The sequence below is a fragment of the Tenebrio molitor genome, chromosome 7 (assembly GCF_963966145.1).
Source record: "Tenebrio molitor chromosome 7, icTenMoli1.1, whole genome shotgun sequence".
NCBI lineage: Eukaryota > Metazoa > Arthropoda > Insecta > Coleoptera > Tenebrionidae > Tenebrio > Tenebrio molitor.
Window position 1 is genome coordinate 3,667,268 of NC_091052.1, and position 22,147 is coordinate 3,689,414.

A 22,147-nucleotide genomic window follows, 5' to 3' on the forward strand; every position below is an offset into this window, starting at 1 on the left:
ACTAATTGAGATCAGCGCTAATATGAAAAAAACGTCCATTTTCATCCAGAAAACGTGTTTTAACGCCGAAATCCAAATTCACACAAATCTACCTGTATAGCAAAAAATCCACTTCGTAAGAATCTGGTTGTTTCACGTTTTTAGGTAGCTTAGTTTTGGAGATATGAACGGTTTTAGGAAAATCTTTCCTACTTTTTTAAGCCATTACGCAACGTTTTTCGCCAAAATGACAGAGAGAAAAGTTGTTCCTTTTGATGAGTTCTATTACCAGTTAAAATTAATGCACTTATTTCTGTTACACCCTGTATATAGGTTTTCAGACTTTTTTAGATTACCGAACGAACATTCGTTCTTTACTTAATGTCTCCTCTAAACCAAACAATTTTTCAACCGGAAACTAAATCCACGATGGTTCTTAGTTTTGTATCTTTGACAGAAAGAAATAATATATTTGATTTATGTACTAGTTAGTGCCATTGGTATTGTTGGTTGCGGCAAATAAAAATTCAGAAGTACCCGTCTCGTGAATAACTCTGTACATATTTTCTGAAAAAATTAAAGCTATGACCCAATATAGATCATTCTGTAGATAAAAATTATTATTAAAAGGCAAACGAAAGAGAATATGCACCCATACTACGCTTAGATTTGTTAAAATCAAATATTACGATCCTCGAGGATGTAATAAGTATGCGTTTGTAAACAGAAAGAAGTAACGATTGGAAAAAAATCTAATTACTTTTAAATGAACGCTCAAAAGACAATTATGGTTTATTTTCGAGCAAAACGAATGTTTAAATAATGTAGGATTTATTATCGTCATGCTTGGAGATAGCCACCTACCTCCTAGCTATTGGGCATTACGTGCTAAACTAATTAATCAGGTGTTTACAACGTGATCCATGATTAATTGATTATTATCATAGGTAACCCAATGGCGAGCGTATCGTCCGGCGATACTTTCGACCTCCTCATCTCCATGTGCACCTCCACACCGTGCGAGTTCATCCGTTGCAGTCGATGATTCCGTTCTGGCCTCTCTCCATCTTCCTTGGATAACCCCGACGACCGTTTTCCAGGACGCTTCCGTTCCAACGTAGAACCATAGCCGAACCCGTGGAATGCGAGGTATTTCAATTAATCCGCGAATCAAAAGAGACGAGCGTCGCTTTATGCCGCCGCTGCGGGGCCGACCCGGTGAGGGTGCGTCAGCTAATATCCCCTGCCCCGATTATCCTCGCATACACTAACTATTTTGAGCAAGCGGACCTGAACTCCCACCGATTCTCCAGGAACGGTGATCCCGAAGCGGCGCTAATTTGCCCTCTTCTGGACTGCTCATTAGCATGTCTAGCGTGATTTTGCGAGTCGTTTTCACCTCTGCAGGTATGGAGCACGTTGCAAATCCTCACCAAGAACATGACAAAACGAAATTTGCACTTGTGGTCAATTAATTTCACGCTTTGTTTTAACTTTAGGTGTTAAAAAAGAATTAAATCTCTAGAGAAATCGATAATAAAATAATTGCAAGTAGACGGTGATACATGGTGTTTTACGAAAGAAAGAGTTTTCAGAAGTGAAGAGTTCATAATAGGCAGATTGATATTATGATTATATGATATACAGAATATTTCACGAGTGATAATTAGCCCAGTGAAATAGAAAATGCAACCCACAATACAATGGAACGTAAACCTGGACATGGAAGCGATAAATATCCGGCTTTTCCTCCTGATATATTTTGGGTTGCATTTTCTATTCCGCCGGGCTCATTATCATTCGTGAAATACCCTGTATTATATGATATATATGATTAGTTGACCATAAAGAGTTATCGTTTAAGTGAAAAACTAAAAAATACTACCAAAACAGTATTTCTTAATCTAGATGACAAACTATTGAAAACACATAAGATCTTTGTCGAGTTATTTTCGTGGTCAGTGGAGTTGTTGGCGAGTTTTTAATCTGAAGGGACTACATATTTAAGTTAAAAGAATAAAATAGATGCATTCTTTCTTTATAATTATTTGGAGAATTCTCTTATAGGTATTTTTTATTGCTTTCAAGGTGGATTTATCGCGCCTTGCTTTGGCGGAATGTAATACAATAAATGCGATTGAACAAAACCATGGCGTATAGGCTGTTAGTTGTTTCCAGTGTTAACAAGATAAATACATACAAGCTTTTTCCATACTAATTCATTTAATTATTATTTATTATGTAATTTAAATATTAGGTAAAAGTTTCAAAGAGAAAATGTGTCTATTAAAGTTGCTGAAGCATAATTTTTGAATGATCAAAATAATTTTGATTTTTCATTTCCAACAAAACAGTCAAACCTTACGACATTCGTTTTACATACTTTACCGCACTAGTGCATTAATGTACAACGTAAAGTAATATTTTTGTATCTTTATCGTAATTTTGCTGGTGTCAGAGTTGCAATTTGCTGCAATTTTAATGTCTTAGACATTATTCTGTATTTCGCAGTCGTGACAGAAACCTGACAGAAATTTAAACGATGCCTCCAGCCCATTAATTTGGTTCGTGTATTTTTTTCTCATTTACTAATTATTTCTTACTATCAATTATCACGAGTCCTGTGGAATTGTGCGGTTCTATAATTTTATTGTGTCGAACTGTGTCGAGCCGTTGAAGCTGTCAAATCAGATGTCAACAGTCAAATATCAAATTATTAAATCTTAGCGTCAGTTGTGAGTTCGACGTTGGTTGTTTTGCTTGTGATTTTCTTCGGTTTTTCTAAATTCTAATTACTTTTCGTCTTTATTAAAAACCTGTTATTGATGGACTTACATAACCTCTGTTTTTCTATTTGGTGCCACAATATGCTACAGAGCGGTTAAAATCAAATTTGTTTGAATTCCACAGGACTCTTGATGTACGTTCTTTTAAAGACACTTTGTATATTTGACATATTACATACTTATAATGGAGAATTTTAAATTTCAACATCATCTTAGAATTTTTTTTTTTATCAATTTGCAATTTTGGTTTATCAATCCTTTTCTCACACATATTGTTTTGTTAGATAAATTGCAAATATCTCCTTCAATTGAAAGTAAATGCACATAAACCTAACGTTATCTAGAGTAATATTACGTGAAAGTAATTATTATAAATCGTGGCAACATTACGTCTCTTTTTCACTGAGATTCGTATTTATGGGAAGAATGTTAGCACCTGGAGGTAAAAAATAATGACGACACGTTCCGGTAGGACTCGTTTGAAAATAAGTGCAGGCGTTATCTCGGCAGTTTTGTCATAAATTTACGAATCAATTGAAAATAAGGTAATCACGAGAACCGTGAGTCGGTGGTAATTAAATTCTGCGGTAAAGATAAGGGTTGCTGATGTAATAATTGAGCATTACATTATGTTATTAAATAATCGCGGCAGCGAGAAGGGTAATGATATCATCATAAAATCAATTAGTCAGTTGTTGTAAAGGGGTGCAAGAGCTAATTTCTCTGCAGACAGCGTTTATTGATCCAGAAGCTAATTTAGCGGCATCATCCGACAAGTTTATTGGTAATTTACTCATAATATCTTAACGCTGAAATTCAGCTCAAGAAATTAATTACTCCACTCAACTCGATATCCTTGTCAGAAGCACGACTGCGCTTTCTGTTATTAAAAAAAAAAGATTGTGAAACGAGAAATAATTTTTGAAGTTTCGATTTGGGCGCCCTTTGTTAATTGAAACAATTAGGGTCTGGGAGCGAGCGGCAAAATTGTCGAGTATTTTAAGCGAACAAAGCGGCCCAATAAATACCGAGCACAATTTCAAATAGTACGACATAAATTGGTTAAATAAGAAGAGCGTATAAAGAGAAGATGTCCGTAATGTAGAGACAGATAGAGGAGGGTGAAAGAGCTATGCAGGAATTCGGGGGACCAAGCAGTGCCCAGCCAATATGCGCACGCTTGACTTTTAATAAAAGCGAAGCGAATGACTATTTTATTTTGTGAAAGCATCGTCCTTCCCTTCATTCTGCTGCTTTTATTGTCTCTTGTTGATGCGATATATCTCGGCGATAACAACGGCTGCCGAGACTTCTCGCCGTCTCTGACGATCACCGTACGTACATTGTAGATTGTCACCTCCGCCTGAAAAATACCGGGTTTTTTCAAGATTTAATATCGGCGAGGGTCGCCGTTTCCGTTTAATAATGAAGTAATAAGAGGAAATTTAAAAATCTCCGCCAAGATGTAGCTGTATAATATTAAATCTGGAGTTTAATGAGAGCGAAGCGACGGACCCAATATAATCTGGAGAGCGGATTTAGCACCGGTGCTTGACTTGCTTTCAGATCTGCCGACAAATGATATTAACATAGTCAATCATGTGATGGGACAGCGAGGGGATGTTGGCCCTGCCACCCTTGATGCTCGTTGCCTCTTGATATATGACAGTTTATATCGCACCGCAGAAACGGCTCGTTATGTTATGAAAACAATATGAATTCCGACCGCATTTTTCCGGGATTCGTTTGATGTGTAATTACTTTTTTAAGCGGCCCCCGTTTTGCTTTATTTGATTCTGGTATTTATTTATTGCTTCTCAACCGCCGGAATATTACTAATATTTGCCGGTTGCCATTGTTGCTGATGAGATTTATTTTAGAGATGTAGGTACGAGCGCCCACAAAGGGAATTTATTATTGACGTTTTTCCTGATATTTATTGCCGACTGTACATCAAAAGCGAAAAAATCAACTGGCAAAAGTGCCTCTGACGGTCTGCGGTAAAACCGCTGCATCCAAACGCATACAAACGCCATATTGAACGATACAAATTACATTTTGTTGCTAAAACTTTTCCCTAAACTAATTCCGTACGCCCTTGGCGGATGCGCCGGGTTACCGCAATAATTGTAGCTTTTTGCTTTTGTTTTAAATAAATCACAGTTTTAGTGAGACGTTGAATTGCACATTAAAAGAAAAAAAAAATTAAATCAGAAAAGACAGTTTATTTCAAAATCCCAAGTGCAACGAGTATAATCAGTTAAAGTGCGTGCTGCCCATCGTTTGAAAAATTTTGCTTAGTAAAATTATTAAGCATGAAAACAAAATTTTGAAAATGATGAGGCAGTATACACTTTTACAGATTATACTCGTTGCACGAGGGGTATATGACAAGATTATTTCCAGAATAAAATAGAAGTAAAACATGAGACGAGAATTATACTACTATTTTTTATTAAAATATTAAAATTTTGACAGATCTGGCACGCAAAATGTCATTTTTTTTGTAGATAAAAACGAGAATTAATGTACTTTCGCGAAGAGTTCCTTTAGAATAAGTGGAACCGACAACAATTATTTGAATAGCAACATCTAATTTTACATAAACTTCGTTTCCTGTTGCATTATTTGAACAAAATTTTGAAAGATCGCTTATTTAAACCAAAATAATCGTCTATATACGGCGCTGTAATTGGTCAGATTTCTTATGAAGGAAATAATCGAAAAATGTTGACGTTGATTTATGTAAAATTATAACCCTCTCCTATTTATTTTATTTAATGACAGAAGAATATTGATTTCTTGTTAACAAAATTTTCATATACTTATTAGATTGACAATTAAACCTGCGACGCTATTTGTCCTTTTAATCTTCAGTCGATAAATGTCACTTATCTTTTAATTAATATCAACTAAAAATACATTTATTTCTACGTTGTTTCTGTGATTTATAAAATAAATACTTTTTAAAGTTCAAGTAGATTTTACGAGTTTCACTGGACATTAAATGGGTCAAGCAAAGCGGGTACTTACTTAGTTCTAAAGTAATAAAACTGACTTGTGTAACACAATGGTTCAAAAAGAAATCATTCTCAGAGATTAATTCCCATATACATCAAACGTGCGTGTTCAACCAATCAGAGCGCTTGCTTTCATCCAATCAAAAATGTTTATCGCGGTTAAAACGTCCTGCTACTCTGTCATCTGTCAAAAGTGATTAAAATTGCATGCTACTCCTGTCAGATTTTCAAGTTGTTTTTAATAATTGTGTTTTTAGTAACTGTAAGTATTACAAATAAATAATTAACGTTAAAGTTAAGGAATTAATCTTGCCAAAAATAATACGACCTAATTTTTTATATCCTCAAATTTCCCAATTTTCACTTAAACAATTTTACTCGTTTAATTTGGGCATTTTTATCGAGCTAAAGCTCTCACGTCTAACCAGAATAAAAATGACCAAATTCAACTCGTAAAATTGTCAAAGCAAAGAGCCTTCGTAAAATTGAAAAATGTATCCGATAAAAAAATTAGGTTGTTATTTTACCTTCGATAAAACTTAGACGTTCAAAATAATAGGCGAAACTAATTCATAAGGCAAAATCGACTTCCAAATTTAACAATCATCAAGTTAAAATAATGTTTGGTGATGGATTGTAGAACTTATAATGAGTGTTCAATTAAATTTGTGTTCAAGCAGGCAGTAGTTTTTTCTCTCTTTTCCAAACGGGAAGTTTTTAGTTGACAAATCTTTTAGATACATAATGATCATATAATGATCATATAATGATCATATAATGATCATATATTATCTTCGTTTGTTGTAATAAATGACAGATTGAAGTATTCGATTTATTTTATGTTAACACTCTTTCAGCGGTTTTTGAAATTCTTCCACTTTTTCGTTCTATACTTCCTGTTCCACGACGTATTTGACAGTTGATGAAACTATGTCATACGTTAACGGAAACAAAAACAAGCAAAAGACTATTTGGCCACAAATTTTTTGAACAGACGTTACATTGGGAATTCATTGCAAATGGTGAGAACGTAGATGCTGAAGTGTGTTGTCTTCACTTGCAATTTCGAAAAATTCACTGCGCAACTTTTCCGAAAAGGAAAAAAAATTAGAACTTTTTGACCTTATAAAAATTTGTTGCTGAGATAACATTCAAGAGTTGATAATCGGGGATTTTTATCTTTTTGTTTCTCTTGAAAATAAAGTGTTGGTGATTTTTTTTTTTCACACTATAAAGTTGTATAAATGGAAAATTATAGTAAATTAAATTATACAATATGTTTTTCCAAAATCATCTTGTTCAATACTTGTTTTCATACAAACCATTTTTTAAATTTATTTTTTGCATATTGATTATGAAAGTTGACTTTTTTTAACGAAAAATCGTAATGAAAGTGCATAGTTCTTTTTTAAATTATTTTATTCAATTCATTGTCAAAGAATACCTACTACGCATTTCTGTTTTTTTTTTTTAATTTTGCTAAACGCCTTTAGGCCAAATTTCTCAACTTACAACAATATGCAAACAAATATCGTGTACAACACGTTATGAAAGTCTCTTTTTTTCACTCATTGAATAAGATGCTGTTAGTACAAAGAAAGATATTTTTTGGAATAACTTTCATAAAGTTTTATTTTTTCTTTATTTTTTGAGAATTTGAGAAATTTTCTCCTGTGTAAACGGATTTTAATAAATGTCAAACTTGTCAAAACGACACGTCAAGCTAATTTTAAAGATTTTAAGCGATTTGGAGCTCCCACTCATGCCAAAAAGGCCCAATTTACACACGAACTCGTTAAATAAACTACTATTTTGCCACTGTAGCTTTTTCCCTGTCTATTTTAATTTTTTGGTATGGTGTGAATCGACATAGATTCCGGGGTACAATAAGGCACCCCTCCTTTTAAGACTCCTGAGAAGGGACTGGAGTTCAAATCGAGTAATTATCAGAAAAATGACAAAAAAAATTATTAAGGATTGTATTTCCCGAGAAATTTAATAAGTTTTATTTCTTGCCAAACTATTTTCCCTAATAAAATAATAATTCTTAGGTATTTTTGTTAAGTTGAGTATTAATTTTACCTTTGCCTTTTACCATTAAAGTGCAATTCCCAGAAAATCTGAACCAAGAATTTTTCATGAATATTTTTCTAATGCAAAATATCGCGTTCTTTTTTAAATTTCACCTCAAAGTAGGTGTTGAAGACTCGATTGTCAACGCACCACGGATTACAGATCACGGATCAGATGTTTAAATCTAACCTCACTTTTTGCGTTGTTTATGTTTTTACCCTGTAGACCGTAGAGGGATACTGCAGACTGACGAGTGGTGCGTTCACAATCGACTCTTCAACGCCAACTTTGAGGTGAAATTTAAAAAAACACGATATTTTGTATCTGACAATGACATGAAAATATGAACAACACCTTTTTACCTTATTCGCACATTTGACTGGGCTTTGAAAATTCTATAATAGAACAATTTAGATTGAAGAATTGAAGATTCTCATCTTTTTTTTCTTAAATTTGAAAGTTCTATTCACGTTAGCGATGTGCACTACATTCCGGTAGCCAACATAAATTTTACAATGGAATTATAAAAATTGCTATTTTTTAACCAATTTTAGTATCTGTCACGTTATGAAAAATCTTTCGTGGAATCATTTGGTGAATATTTGGTACAGAAAATATCGAACGAAATGTGCATGTGTTTGAAAAAATGTAATATTTGTGTCTTTTATATTACATAATTAAAAAAAAAATGCATTTATTTACACAGTTATTTTGCAAAAAATTCTTACTGCTTTGTTTAAGTAAACATACTTGTAATTGGTAATACAACCAGAAGCCGATGTTCACCCCTTCGATCCCAATCTCCCCTGCCAGCTTTCGCAATGTCAATAACATTCGATAAAATTTACATATGTAGTATTTACACAGCAGTAGAAATATATAAATTGAATTTAACTTACTAATACTCCATAATTTTTTTTCTACTGCAATTTATTTGCACAAAATTAGTGTAATCGCATAAAATGCATAAAAGATCAGTGATCACCCTGTACGATTAAGTTGTCAATATATTACATAGCATTTTATCTAAAATCCAATAAATAATAAAAATAATAACGGAACAGGGTAAACCTCATACATCATGTTTAATCCAAAACACGACGTATATGCTACATAATTTAATTTTTGCTATAAAACCGAGGCTCATATCAATTTTCGCTTAGTTAATTTTTTAAACAACTTCCGTATCGGGTGGTGTGCGTCTAGATTTATTACCTTTCCAGTGACGTTTTTGATTGGATAGAATTTAATATAGATTTCGCGTAATAAAAACTGGTAAGTGTGATGTATTTTTTAATTACATTTTTGCCACGTCACTCTGAAAAATGGAAAATTCTTACCACATCGATCTGGACTCATCTTTAACAGCGGCAAAATGGTAATGGTAAAAAAAAGCAGATTTAAAATGAAATGTGTATTTCAAATCAGGTAAACCGCATATATTACAAACTAATTGTTGGAAACATTCATGTATTAAGACCAACTGAGATTCCAGGGATGTTGAAAATAATCTTCTACATTTTCACACATTATTTACAAGCGGATTTGTCGCAAAACCTCCACTTTGTTAAGTCAATTTCTCAACGATTCCTCAATCCCGACGAAATTTCACGTATCGGTGCTCGAACTGTTCGTATCTTGCACATCAGGGTGAGACTCGTCGAGAAGAAGTTGTTGTTGTTTCAAAACTGCAAGACGTTGATGCGTCAACTCCAAGTGGTGCTTCCGCCACTTGATCCGTCTATTTTGAAACCAAACTTTAACCTACAAAATCATATTAATCGCATTCTCTCGTCTTCGGACCAACTTACTTGAGCTTCAGTCAGCTGTAACGTGTGGGCCAGATAGAGTCGTTCCGGCCCGACCATATATTGTTGCCTCTCGAATTCCGCCTCCAGCCTCTCGAGCTGCTCCGGGGTGAAGATCGTCCGGACTCTTTTACTCTTACAGCTCTTTTTGTTCTGTAACACCGCCGAAGAGAGATGTTTCATTCCTCTCACTGAAAACAATCCGGCGTAAGCTGATCCCGAATTGACCACGCAATCCGATCTTCTAACCTGTTTGTCTCTGGGGGCACCCATGCCCGACCGCGTAGTGTCCTGTCACGCTCGCTGCCGAAGAACTGTGACGTACCGGAAGTTGCAACCGGCCGCAATTCGACACCAAAGCCCTATCGGTTCCTCCTGGATGATGGACGCTCAGATTCACCACACTCAAGTCCGACGCGGAATCTTCTTGGCTTTTGTCGTTCTTCAAGCCCAGAATTGCGGCGATCGTGAAGGATTTGTTGTTGGTAGCGGACGAGTTGCTCCTGCATCGGGGGTCCTCCTGTTGGGAGAGGTCTTCGCAGAGGGTGTTGGATGATTGGTGTTCATTCTCGGCAAGCTGCTGGTCGTCCAGGTGGTGGTAGCTCAGGAAGTGGGACAGGGAAGTCGAGTAGTTGTAATGATGGAGCATTTTCTAGCAGGAAGCAAAGGAATCATATATTCCTGCTTTTCGGCAGAAAACAAATCGAACGCATTTTCACAACTAAATACAAAAAGAGGGTTTCAATGGGCCGGGAAAACTGCAGGAAATGACGTTCGGGTTCGGTTGGAAGTTGTCATTACCGCTGGAATAATAAGCGAAAAATAACAGTCATCCTACACCTACATTTGTTATAATTATTTTATAAAATCTGTCATAACGGTGACAATAATTAGTCTACTCTGCTTCATCAATAAGTACCTTGTGGATTACACTTTTGGGCCAATTCTCCAAAACGGGTTAACTCAATTTTTATCTTTTTCACTGGATTCGCCACAGCTTTCGCGACCACTGTTAATTGTCGCGTTTACGAGGAAGAACTGGCAAAACACAAGACACCCCGCTCGTTTGTGTACTTTACAATAAGTGCATTAATGAAATAGAGCTTGCAGAGAGCAAGTTGGTTATCTCAGTCGATGATATTACTGACACAAGGTATAGTTGTTCCGGTGCTCATCATCGAACCCCTCCAGCCGCAGGGGTGGGTTTAATGTGCGGACACACCCCCACGCGATTTGCCGACCTCAACCCTCAACCTGGATGATGCGATCCGCGAAATTCCCCACGAATACCCTTATTAGCCTTCTATAGCATAATTTTCTTGTATGTAGCGGTGTGTTTAATAAAACGGCGAATGGAGGATTTCATTTTTAATTGGATTTTTTTATTGCGGTTTTTGCTACCGGTAATAAATTAAAAATCTCGGCAATGCCAGCTTGCGGTAAGATTCACGAAAATGGAATGGCAGATGGTTGTTTTGACACACTAGATAGTACTAATCTGATGAAGTGTATTATTTTGTAATGATAACCAAGCAATCATGGATTAATTACTGCAACTAATGATGTAGACTTTATTACACTAGACACATACGCATATTTATTATTGTTGCAATATTTTTATTCCCATGGGAATGGAAATTTTTAAATTATTTGTGATAATTTTCATTTTGATGCAAAAAACGCCTAAAATAACAAGAACAATATTGTAAATACCTATTGGAAATAATTGCAAAGAGAAGATGATTCCATAAAATTGGATTTTGAGCAATATTTAAAAAAAAAACAATTGCTCTTTAAATTTTTAAGAGATCTTTTTTTTATTTAGTAAAAAAAAACTTCATAGGGAGTTTTGCACTAAAGTTTATTGATTATTATCTAAATTAAAAGTTACACAGTTATAGAGTACGGAAAGTCCTCTAAATTTTGTTTATTTGGAATGGATTTGCGTCGTTTTTGGACCAAACGATCCAGAATAATTTATTATCTACAGTTACTTCAAAATTATAGAGTACACCTAATTTTCTACAGTGTGAAATGCACTTACATTTTTTGTCAATGATCAATGACAAACAAAATGCCTAATTTAATCAAAAACGCGAAAGTGCTCATTCTTTCCAAATTAGAAGAAGACAATATTGTGGACATTTTGGTGTTCTAAAATATCAGCGACGTTTAATGTTGTCAAACTTACCTAACCTATATAAAAAATATTACGTTCAAATTTCAAAAAGGCATCTTTACATGTGGAAGAAACTTTAATAAATCGTCTTCTTGATTTTTCCGGTGTACTCTATAATTTTGAAATTAACTTTACCATAGGGCAAAAAACATTTTCGCCTAAAAATGGAGTTATCCTTTTTTGCAACAAGGATTTCAATTTTACAAAATTTACCAAAAGAGATATAAGATTTTTTATTTTTGCCGGTTCTTAATTATTAATATAGGTATGGATAATTACTTCATTGACTTTTAACTTTTTTAGACAATTTTAATGTAATGTCCTTTATTTTTATTCTAAGTTTCATTTTTGTGGGTTGGCCCAACTTTCCACCAAAATCTGACATTCGGTTTGTCACAAATATCAAATTATGTATAAATTATGGCTAAATAGCTATAAAGTCCATTTAAAATTCAAAAAATCACCAACGTCGCATTCTCCTCGATAATTGCTATCGGCAACGCTGTCTACTGTAAAATTTTGAGGTTAAGTGGTTATTAAGCGTCAAATTACTCAAATTTATCGGGGGTTCATGTGAATTCTATTCTGGGCATGTTTAAGTAAAAATACTAAGAATAAACAAATAAATGAAACGTGCTCAGCAATAATAAAACAATTTGAACGAAATTCAAAGCAATTGAATTTTATTTTGAATCAAATAAATGTCATAATTTATAGTTACCAACATAGTAAGAAAAAATAACTACCTAGGGTTTTTTTTAAATTTTACCAACCTAAACCAACAGTGGTGTTTTTTTTCTTTTTGAGTGGACTAAGTACGTTTAGATATTATAATTATAGGTACCATATCATACCTTTTGAATGAAATAATAAAATGAGAATAAAAAAACACGATGAACTACGACCAAAACGACTGTCTACAGTTTTCTTTCATAAACCCACTTTTTTCTGACACTTGCAAACAAACACACTAAAAACAAAAATGAGCGACGTTGTCGATTGCATTTTCGAGATAGAATGCAGTGTTGGATTTTTGATTTTGAAACAGATTATATGTATGTCCTATTTTTGTGTTTCTTATACAGTTACGGCCACGGAATTTCGTCAGTTATTCTCCTGTCAATTCGAAAAAACCTGTGTAGCCCAAGTTTTATTGTCATTATGACTGACATTCAAAATTTTTGTACAATAAAAATTGATTGAGAAATTGACATCCATGTCAAAAATTCCAATGTGGGGTTAGAAATATACAAAACCTGTTTTCCAGCTAATGTCAGTTGAATGACAACGACTGACGAAATTCCGTGGCCGTGACTGTACATAAAATTAGTTATTTTCTAAAATTGTATGTGTGGTAATAAGTAGGTACACCTAAAAAGACTGTTTAAGACAGTTAATCTTAAAGAGGGTACTCTTTGCTTCTCTCTGCAAAACCATTAAATTTGATATTTTTTCAAAAAAAAAACATGTATGTAAAGTTGACTCAAGTTGCAAAAAACCAATTTGGATTTGCAACAGCAATTTTATGGCATTAGTCGTTTGAAATTACTTTAAAATTGTACTTATATGGGAAATATTCAATCCAAACTATGATTTTCAGGTCCCTTTGTGCCTTTATTTGCTTCAAAAATATTGAAAAAATGCTGTTGCAAATGACAAGTGGTTTTTTGCAACTTGAGTCGAGTTTAGGTACATCATAATTCATAATACCTACCTATCCTTCCGTGAGACATCCAATTGCTAAATTGTGTTGTTCTGATCGAGAGATACCTATATGAATTATCACAAAAGTCATTACAAGATCTCTTTGGATCTTATCAGATTCCAAGATAGTACCGTAAGATTGAAAAAAAAAATTAAGTAAGTCATGGCTACCATGGTTCAGTTGGCAGCGCTAGTTTAAATAATGTTGTATTTGACAATCGTCAAATGTTTATTGTTGGAGGACTTAAATATGTTTCTTTGACAACAGTAATATTTCACCCAGCGCTGCCAACTGAACCATGATAGCCATGGCTTATTCCAATTATGTAGTGTTTTTGGATTTCCTTTAAAATGTATACTTTTTAATATTTATGTAGTATCTAAGCTGAAGCTTGCAGAAAGCTCAAAATAATTTTTTCAAATGAAATTTTTGGATGAAAGTTCTTTAGCCATTAATACAAGATTTCGATATATTCATCATTTACTGAATTAGTCTGGGATAACACTGATTTTAAAGTCAAAGAAATATGTCCAAGATACGTATTGTATCGTTCGTCGCAATTAAGTTAATAAAACCGAATGAATAAATATGTTACATAATTTAGGTAAAATTTTATTTCAAATAAATCGTATACGATGAAATGAAAGTTTAAATAACTCCTCCCCACATAATTGTGGCATTTTGAGATATTAAAATTAACTGTATTCAAGTATTAATAAATCCGATAAATTACTATGAATAATTTTCATAGCAGAGACTTATGAGGTGTGAAACATCTGCTTTTATTTAATGGGCTCTAACGTTTTGTAAACGTTAAAACTTCCACATACGTATCCAAGTGTACCACCATATTGAGCAAGCAATCGTGCAACAAAGTTCTTTTTGACGAGCACGATTCGATGGTCGACGTGAACTTGTTGGAGGTGTGCGGTCGTTTGACATGATTATTTGGCCGTTTTGCGGCGGGTGTTTGTCTCTGGCAGGGATTGGGAGTCGGTATGGGTTGCAAACTCCGCCCCCGGATCATCTTCATCGAGAGGCGCATGCCCCATATCGAGGGGTCGCAGGTACGCCTCCGCATTCATATTTCATAATTCCAACCCCTTCACAACATTCTTCCTTCATTATCTTTTGTATGTATACAAGTTAATTTCATGCCACCTTCTACATTATAATTCTCTTATTACGTCAAGTTTGTACCTTGCCGGGATTAGGTATATCATTAGGTATGCCCTGTTGTACACTTTCTTCAGAAAATGGCTCCACTCGCAGACGAGAAAGAATTATTGTGGGACGGTGGGTGGTTTCAGGGGGACAAAGTTTATCACATGTTAACTAGAAAGCCGCTGCGTTAATGAGGGATAATAACAGGGATTACATGTCCACTAAAGAGGATTAAGCTCGTTACTGTACATATCGTTTACATTTAACGGAATTATTTTCGACTTGACCGCGTTTTGTTCCCTTTAATTAACTTTTTCTTTGTTCGTCGATGTGTTGTTTTTGAATCGAAAAAGCTTCGTCTTGTACGCATCTAACAAAAGCTATTAAGGTTTTTAAATGGTGCCATCGAAAAGCTATTAATTCCCTATTTATATTAAAATGTTTTTGACAAGTCTTTTCCGATATTTTAGAACATGACACCCGATAATGGGTTGTCGGTTGAGTGCGCAATACAGAGGGTCGGGGAAGTAATATATATATGGAAAAAGCTCTTAACACCGAAGTTCTATTTAGTACTAAGTATTGCGTTTGTACATAGTTAGTCCCGTAACAACTCTCCGTAGCTGGTAAGTCGAGCTTTTACATAAAATGAAAATGTACACTCGAACAAATTTGTATTGTAAGTATTTATAGATATTGATATTAATTTTTCACAACTTGAATTTCTATTCGTTTTTGTTCGATTTATCAAATTAATCACTAAAGATCAACACCACAATTTTAATAAATTCAATAAACGGTCAATAATGCACGGATAAGAAATATTTGTAGTACCTACGTACTTCTTTTATATTTATTTATTATAAGGATATTTTACTTTATATTTTCTTGCTGTCCACTTAATCGCTTGGACATTATTAACGTGTTGCTGCTACTTAATTTCTTCAACGTTCAAATAGAGCAATAGTAACTAATAAAAATTGAAAAAGATGTATTAGGAAAAAGTAGAGATTGATTGATTTCTTAATGTTTTTTTGTAATTCTCGCAAAAGATTCGGATTTCATTCCTTTTGCTACAAATACTTCACGACGGTCAATAATTAATCACAGACGCTTTATTTTAACATTACAAATCAAGTTCGCAAAATGGTTAGTTTTAAAACAAGAAACTATTTATTTAATAATAATTTGTGTCTTTATCTTAGAATGTAAGGTATTTATTTTAAACATTTTTCTCGAAGCTAAGGATATTTATTTCTTAGCAAAAAATGCTTAAATTTGTTCATAAGATTTGTTTTTACCAATTTAGTGAAATCTACATTTCTTCTTGCGTAGGTATATCTATAATAAAATAAAAATACGCGGCCCAACTGCTTGAAAGCACATCAGTCGATAGATGAAGTTAAGCAACGTCGAGTAAGGTCAGTTTTTGGATGGAGGCCACCGCAGAGAACCGTGTTCAGTGTATTTCATAGCTTCATTACTTGATTTCAGTATTGTCTATACCACTTACAGTTAACGCTATAGGTACAGCAGAATAAATGATAATATAAAAAATACCTACTGCTTTCAAATGAATAGATAGAAAATACTTGATAGAAATACCCGTAATGATAAATAGATCCTACCTCGATGTCGTGCCCCCTTTTATAATAATAAACCTCTTGGTATTTCAATGTAATATCTGTTCACGTGGGAATGAACATCAGTGGTGCAAATGACCTGACCTGTTACTATGACAACTCATATGAAAGTTAACGCCAAATGTGTGCGATTTGCACCACTGATGTTCAATCCAACGTGAACAGGATATAGACTTCTGAGGTAACTAAAACCAATTACAGCAACAACCAATACAACAACTTATATTTCGGTCAAGAAGAGGACTGAATAAATACTGCTGAAGCAGAAATAATTTTGGTCATCATTTTTCTATTACATACTTCAAAAAAAAAAAAAATATGTAAACCAAGCATTAACGTCAAGTCAACATGGATGACAATTTCAAAATATTGACTTTTCTCTTGTCAAAAATTTTGAATTGTCTTCCTCGCTTCTGAGGGATTGTGGAAACCTTTTCTATTTTTCCTCGGAATTTCTCATTCAGCGGTTCATTTTTCGGTATTTTGCAATGATGAGCCTGACAGTGACAATGGTTGACAGTAGTAAAAAATAAGGTTAACCATCCTAATGCTTAATTTACAACTTAATGATATTGACGACCAAAGTAATTTGTCCCCAATAGTACGACGGAGGCAACGTAAAATGATCAAACCCAAACGAAAATATGAATTCGTCATTTACTGCAACTATATAATACATTCATTTTTGTTTTAGACCAGAGTAGGCTATTTTAATTTTTTTAAATGTTGGTATCGGGGCTATGTCAAAATAACAAAATCAAAATTGTTCGAACTGCCAGTGTCAAATTTGACATTATTATTAAGTATTAAGGTAAATTAGTTTGAAATTTGTGCAATATTTATATTTATCACTAAATACACACATTATTGAGTACTCGAAACTATGTAGTTAATTGGAAAATGATAATGCTTGGCTACATGGTCATGGATTTTGACAAGAAAGTGTAACCTCAAATATTATACATGATGTATATTGTCATTCAGTCACAGTCCTACCATACAACTCGCCAAATTTCCATAGCCTACTCTGGTCTAAAACAAAAGTGAATGCACTGTAGTATACTACCGTGCGTTCAAATAAATTCTCAATTAGGGTAGGCTGCAATTTATTTCTTTCGTCTGGTTCTTTACTGGTTGGTAGACTAGACTAGCTATTAGAGATATTTGTGCAAACATAACTCTCCAACAATTGGAAAACGCATTTGACAGCATTGAAGCATCGAGTTCGCTTTTTGAACATTTGCTCTAAGAATAAATATTTTCTCTTGAATTTTGCGTTTTGTTTATACACTTTTATGTCACGATCAGAATAAACAATTTGCAATGTGCTGTCAAATGTATCGCTGTTGATGCGCTGTCTTTAGAAATTATTGCCTGTTGCCAACTTCACAGCCTACCCTAATTGAGAATGTATTTGAAAGTACGGTATTCTCCTCAAATAATATTCTATGGCCCTCCGTGAACTCTACGACTCCAAGGCCAGAAAAAATCGGCGATCGTTTTCGATAATTCCGGTACAAAACAATCGTTTTGTCTAAATGGGCCCCCTCTCATTGTACGAGCCGTAATAACATCAGTGCATAATCTTGGATCAACGAACAATCAGGGCCAGACGTGGTGGCGTTTACCCTCGCATTCCACTCAGCCGGCAGCATAGAGTATTTCATTGTAGTGTCGCGGGGGGCCTCCAATAAAGCTTAACCATTTATCACTGCTAATTCTCTTCATCGCAGAAAACATGACCACGGCCACATTCTTCGTCATCTGCATCGCCGCCGTTCTCACCGTCGAAACGCGGAGTCTGTTTCTGCCGAAGAGCTTGGGCCAGAATTTAGCGGCTAGAGAGCGGGTGGTGGAGCCGAAGAAGCGGCCCTTCTGCAATGCCTTCACAGGTACGTATCCGCGTTGGGGGGTTGTCTGTGACGTTCTTGTTCGCAGGATGCGGACGCAAGCGTTCGAATTTGCCGGCGCTGACGGATCAAGGCGAGATCATCGACGAGTCCTTGGGGAGCCTTTTAGAGTTGAGTGCAGAGCCAGCAGTCGAGGATCTGTCGAGGCAGATTATGTCGGAGGCGAAGCTGTGGGAGGCGATTCAGGAAGCTAACATGGAGTTGCACAGACGCAGGCAGGAGTCGGCGGAGAGTGCGGAAGATGACGTTGCTGTGCCGCCACGCAGCGCCGCCGCTTCCTGCGCCCTGCCACCCTGCTATATTTAATCCAAACGAGATTCTTCGTTATTATTTATTAGACGTAATTATTGATAAGGATCATTTAGCGGAGCATTTTTATATTAATTAAAAATTTTGCAAAGTTATGGGAAATATGTTAGAGAACACTCTTCAATGCATCGAATTGTTTTGCGATTAATGTAACTGATGCTTTTTTGTAAGTTTCAACTTTAAATAAAGCCATACTGATACGGATGCCATTTTTGTAATTAAAAATTAAACATATCTGGGTGTTGCTGATTAATTCAGGTGTATAATTGTTATAGTAATTAAGATAATAAACAGTATTGCGTCACTCTTTGATTTATTGCTACCTTACACAATATAACGGTAATTTCAGCTTAACCAAATCCATCGTGGATTAACTGAAATTAGGACATTACAGGGGGTTTCCCGTTCAAATTCAAACATAAAGTAGGTATACAACGTGTCTCACGACAGATCTCATCAAGAACAACAAAATTGTTATGTACCATTTTTTCGAAATCTTATTTTCATTTCAGTATTTTACACCCGATAAATTAACGAGCTGTCTATTTTCTAGTTATTCAACGCAATGACAGTGACCGTGAAATAACACTTTTTGTAAAAGCAACGCAGAACATTGTGTTTTTTAGAGAATAAAGTTTTTTTGTTTTGCGGCCGAGGTAGAGAGGATTACATTTTTAGTTAGTTTTATCCGACAGCACAAGGCGTGTGTTTACGTGTTGAAACTGTGATTTCAGCTAAAATTTTGTGAAAAGGGTGCGTTTATTTTCGAATAGTGAATACATAAATATTGTGTTTGTGTATGGTGAAGCGTGTGGGAGTGCTCCTCGCGAATTTACGTACTATAGTCCATGTAATACCCCAAGTCAGTAAAATGAAAGCTTATATTTTTAATTATAAAATTCATGTGTATGAAATTATGTTAATGCATGATATTCTATAAAACAACAAGATTCAATTAATCAACAGAGATACGTTTCTTTGCTGTAGTTGTCCGTTTTATCCAAAATTTTTATGTTAGAAAAGGATATTTTACTGACTTGGGGTATTACATGGACTTTACTTCTTCTTTGGGAGTACATTGAAGTTTTAAGAGAACGAGTGGAAAAATGCTGCCACAACAATTCACAATAACAGAGGGATGCTGGTAAGAGTGGAACTTCGAACTTATTCATATCTTCGACTAACGCATTGCATTTAAAACCGTAAGAATAATAACGTGCTTGCTTAACAAATAATAAAACCTAATTCCAGTAAACCAAATACCTACTACTACTGCTACTACTAGGTACTTGATGATAAATAGGTACAAAGTCTCTGATTTCTTTACACAAGGTATTTGGTTTAGTCAAGTATTTTCCTGTAACGAGCACAATTTATTTTTCATTAATGACATGCTTATGATTAATTTGACATGATAAGATAAAAAATATTAATTTTGTAAGCAGAAATGATATGAAAAAGTGAGCTAATATTATTACCCTTGTTAATAGCAAGATTTTAAATGTGCAAAATGATTATATTCATTAATTAAATGACATATTTCTTTATTTTTAATTAAAAAAAAAAAACAAATCAGATTGCGTCAAGTTTCTTACTCCAACTTTTTTTTGTCGATTTGATGTCTTGACTGGATAAAAGTCGCACATTAATATTCGTTTACATTATTTTTTAATAATTAGTTGTGATTTTCGAACGGAAAACGTAAATTTTTAAATTTTTAGTTGCAAATGAGTTTCTTAATAACTCTTACATTATTTAGAATATAATTTTTTTAAACTGTTATGTTTAACGTGATCTTCTTTTGTGAGGTTATGTAGAATTTATTTCTCAAACACGGTAAATAACATGGCGGGACTTTGTGGGCTTAATAATTAATTATGGGTTTAGTTGTCAAATGTTCAAAAGAGAATCCTTTAAAATCATCAAATCTAATCAAATTACATTAATTTGTCGATTGAAGGACTAAATTTTACCACAAACATTTTCTTAGTTTAGATAAAAATGGCGGATGCGCCGGATTTATTATGGAAGTAACGGAAGTGTTCTTTTTAAAAATAAATCGATTTGAATTTAAATTCTATAATTGAAATTCATCCAATATTTGTTAAATCTATTGCAAAATGACATCAAAATATTTACACGTTCTACTGTGAAAAATATTTCCTACATTTTGCGTAAGATTCATGTGGTACAAATAAAGAAGCCAGTTTGTTGTACATATTTGATTTTTCATTGAAATATAGTACAAATATTTTTTTTCTGATCGCTTAATCCCCACATCACACTGAAAGTGTAAAATCTCCCCTTTCCGATAAATAAAACTTAAAAGTAAAACGTATGAGTTTATTGTATGTATAATACACATTTAATACAAATTTAATAATTAATCAGTTGCGTTGTTTTCTTGAGCTTGGTTCAGACTAATCTGAAGATTCCTGGCCCACACTGGGGGTAATGTTGCAAAAGTCAGATACCCAGTGTGTCCTGGCATTGTCGCAGGCGGAACCGCCGTGACACTTTTTATAACTTCTCTTTCTTTGCCCTTAGTCTCGCTTCCATCCTTTCCACTTTTAAGAAAATCTAAATTAAGCACTGGTAACCGTTTTGTCTGTACTGAGTATGACATTTGCAATACTTCCACAGTTTGAATTTCTTGAAATCCTAATTTTGACAAAACTTCACAACTTTTTTGTACTTGCTCTATACACGGCGAAAACGAACATAAGCGGCCACCAGTTTCTTTCATTGCCGTCAGAGCATGAGGTATTGCTAACCAGGGATGTGGCAAGTCTAAAAACACTGAATCTGCTTTGTTGTTTAACTCTTCTCCAAAACCGCTACAACATACGTCTCTCTGTTGTACGGTCACGTATTTACTCAAACCGTGTCCCGTGAATTCGTCTTCAGCTAGTTTGACTCGATTTTCGTGAAAATCGAAGGTATATAAATGTCCGTTTGGCTTGACTGCCCTAATTAGCGCATGAGATAAGGAACCACTGCCTGTGCCGCTTTCTATAACAACACTTCCCGGCGCAATTTCTAACTGAAGAATGATCATACTAATGTCTGGAGTATAAATTATTTGAGTTCTGTGGGGCAAAGTTTGCGTCCACAGTTCCGGGGTAGGTTGCATTACGTAACCCCATCCCTTACTCAAGGTAATTTTCGAACCGTACGGTTTTCCTATTAAATCTGCACATTTTAAGGCTCCATAGGGCGTTTGGAACACGTTATCCACTTCAACACCCTTTTTACTCAAAGTTTTTGCTTCCGCGTGAACACTGTACACTTGATTTATCGTCAGATATAAAATCACGGTATCACCTTCTTCTATCAAAGTTTTGTAATTATCAAAACTCATTTTAAACGATAAAATAACTTAGGTTAACTCGCTCAGTCGCTCTTAACTTAAGAAGTGAGGTTAGATTTGGATAAGCACCGTTTCAGTGCTGCCAACAATTTTCAAATTTGAAACCAAATCTACCATGGCACTTCAAAGCTTCAGCGTAAGTCTTACTGACATTTTTGATAAAAACAAAGAATAAATATCGACAAAGAATTGGCAATGGCC

General features: G+C 34.5%; 3 protein-coding genes across 7 annotated transcripts; 1 reads left to right on the plus strand and 2 right to left on the minus strand.

Moving 5' to 3' along the window:
• The first annotated feature begins 976 nt into the window (after window positions 1–976).
• On the plus strand, window positions 977–18,880 carry CCAP (Crustacean cardioactive peptide). Of its 4 annotated transcripts, none has more exons than XM_069054020.1 (3): window positions 977–1,128; window positions 18,091–18,249; window positions 18,296–18,880. In XM_069054020.1, exons 1-3 carry the CDS (start codon window positions 1,122–1,124, stop codon window positions 18,571–18,573), a joined length of 444 nt encoding a protein of 147 aa, XP_068910121.1. In that variant the 5' UTR covers window positions 977–1,121; the 3' UTR covers window positions 18,574–18,880. The 4 variants fall into 4 exon arrangements, with proteins under 4 accessions (XP_068910121.1, XP_068910122.1, XP_068910120.1 ...); XM_069054021.1 differs by lacking the exon at window positions 977–1,128 and adding an exon at window positions 9,001–9,133; XM_069054019.1 differs by lacking the exon at window positions 977–1,128 and adding an exon at window positions 14,419–14,617.
• Window positions 9,143–12,472, minus strand: LOC138135322 (ventral anterior homeobox 1). Of its 2 annotated transcripts, XM_069054018.1 has the most exons (4): window positions 10,586–12,472; window positions 9,916–10,469; window positions 9,670–9,857; window positions 9,143–9,622 (listed from the first exon to the last, which is right to left on the minus strand). In XM_069054018.1, exons 2-4 carry the CDS (start codon window positions 10,313–10,315, stop codon window positions 9,467–9,469), a joined length of 744 nt encoding a protein of 247 aa, XP_068910119.1. In that variant the 5' UTR covers window positions 10,316–10,469; window positions 10,586–12,472; the 3' UTR covers window positions 9,143–9,466. The 2 variants fall into 2 exon arrangements, with proteins under 2 accessions (XP_068910119.1, XP_068910118.1); XM_069054017.1 differs by having other exon boundaries at window positions 9,916–12,472.
• A 2,025-nt stretch (window positions 18,881–20,905) lies between the features above and the next one.
• Window positions 20,906–22,025, minus strand: Trmt61 (tRNA methyltransferase 61). Its single transcript, XM_069053113.1, has one exon. It carries the CDS (start codon window positions 21,935–21,937, stop codon window positions 20,960–20,962), a length of 978 nt encoding a protein of 325 aa, XP_068909214.1. The 5' UTR covers window positions 21,938–22,025; the 3' UTR covers window positions 20,906–20,959.
• Between the last annotated feature and the right edge of the window lie 122 nt (window positions 22,026–22,147).

What these genes read in the sequence shown, in the direction of transcription:
- LOC138135322 (XM_069054018.1), bottom strand. Translation starts at nt 10,315, where the DNA reads ATGCTCCATCATTACAACTACTCGACTTCCCTGTCCCACTTCCTGAGC. An exon ending in GTGCCCCCAGAGACAAACAG is followed by an intron (nt 9,858 to 9,915) that starts GTTAGAAGATCG and finishes GATTGTTTTCAG; the next exon opens with TGAGAGGAATGAAACATCTC. An exon ending in TACAGCTGACTGAAGCTCAA is followed by an intron (nt 9,623 to 9,669) that starts GTAAGTTGGTCC and finishes ATGATTTTGTAG; the next exon opens with GTTAAAGTTTGGTTTCAAAA.
- CCAP (XM_069054019.1), top strand. Translation starts at nt 14,491, where the DNA reads ATGATTATTTGGCCGTTTTGCGGCGGGTGTTTGTCTCTGGCAGGGATT. An exon ending in CCCATATCGAGGGGTCGCAG is followed by an intron (nt 14,618 to 18,090) that starts GTACGCCTCCGC and finishes TCTTCATCGCAG; the next exon opens with AAAACATGACCACGGCCACA. An exon ending in CTTCTGCAATGCCTTCACAG is followed by an intron (nt 18,250 to 18,295) that starts GTACGTATCCGC and finishes TCTTGTTCGCAG; the next exon opens with GATGCGGACGCAAGCGTTCG.
- Trmt61 (XM_069053113.1), bottom strand. Translation starts at nt 21,937, where the DNA reads ATGAGTTTTGATAATTACAAAACTTTGATAGAAGAAGGTGATACCGTG.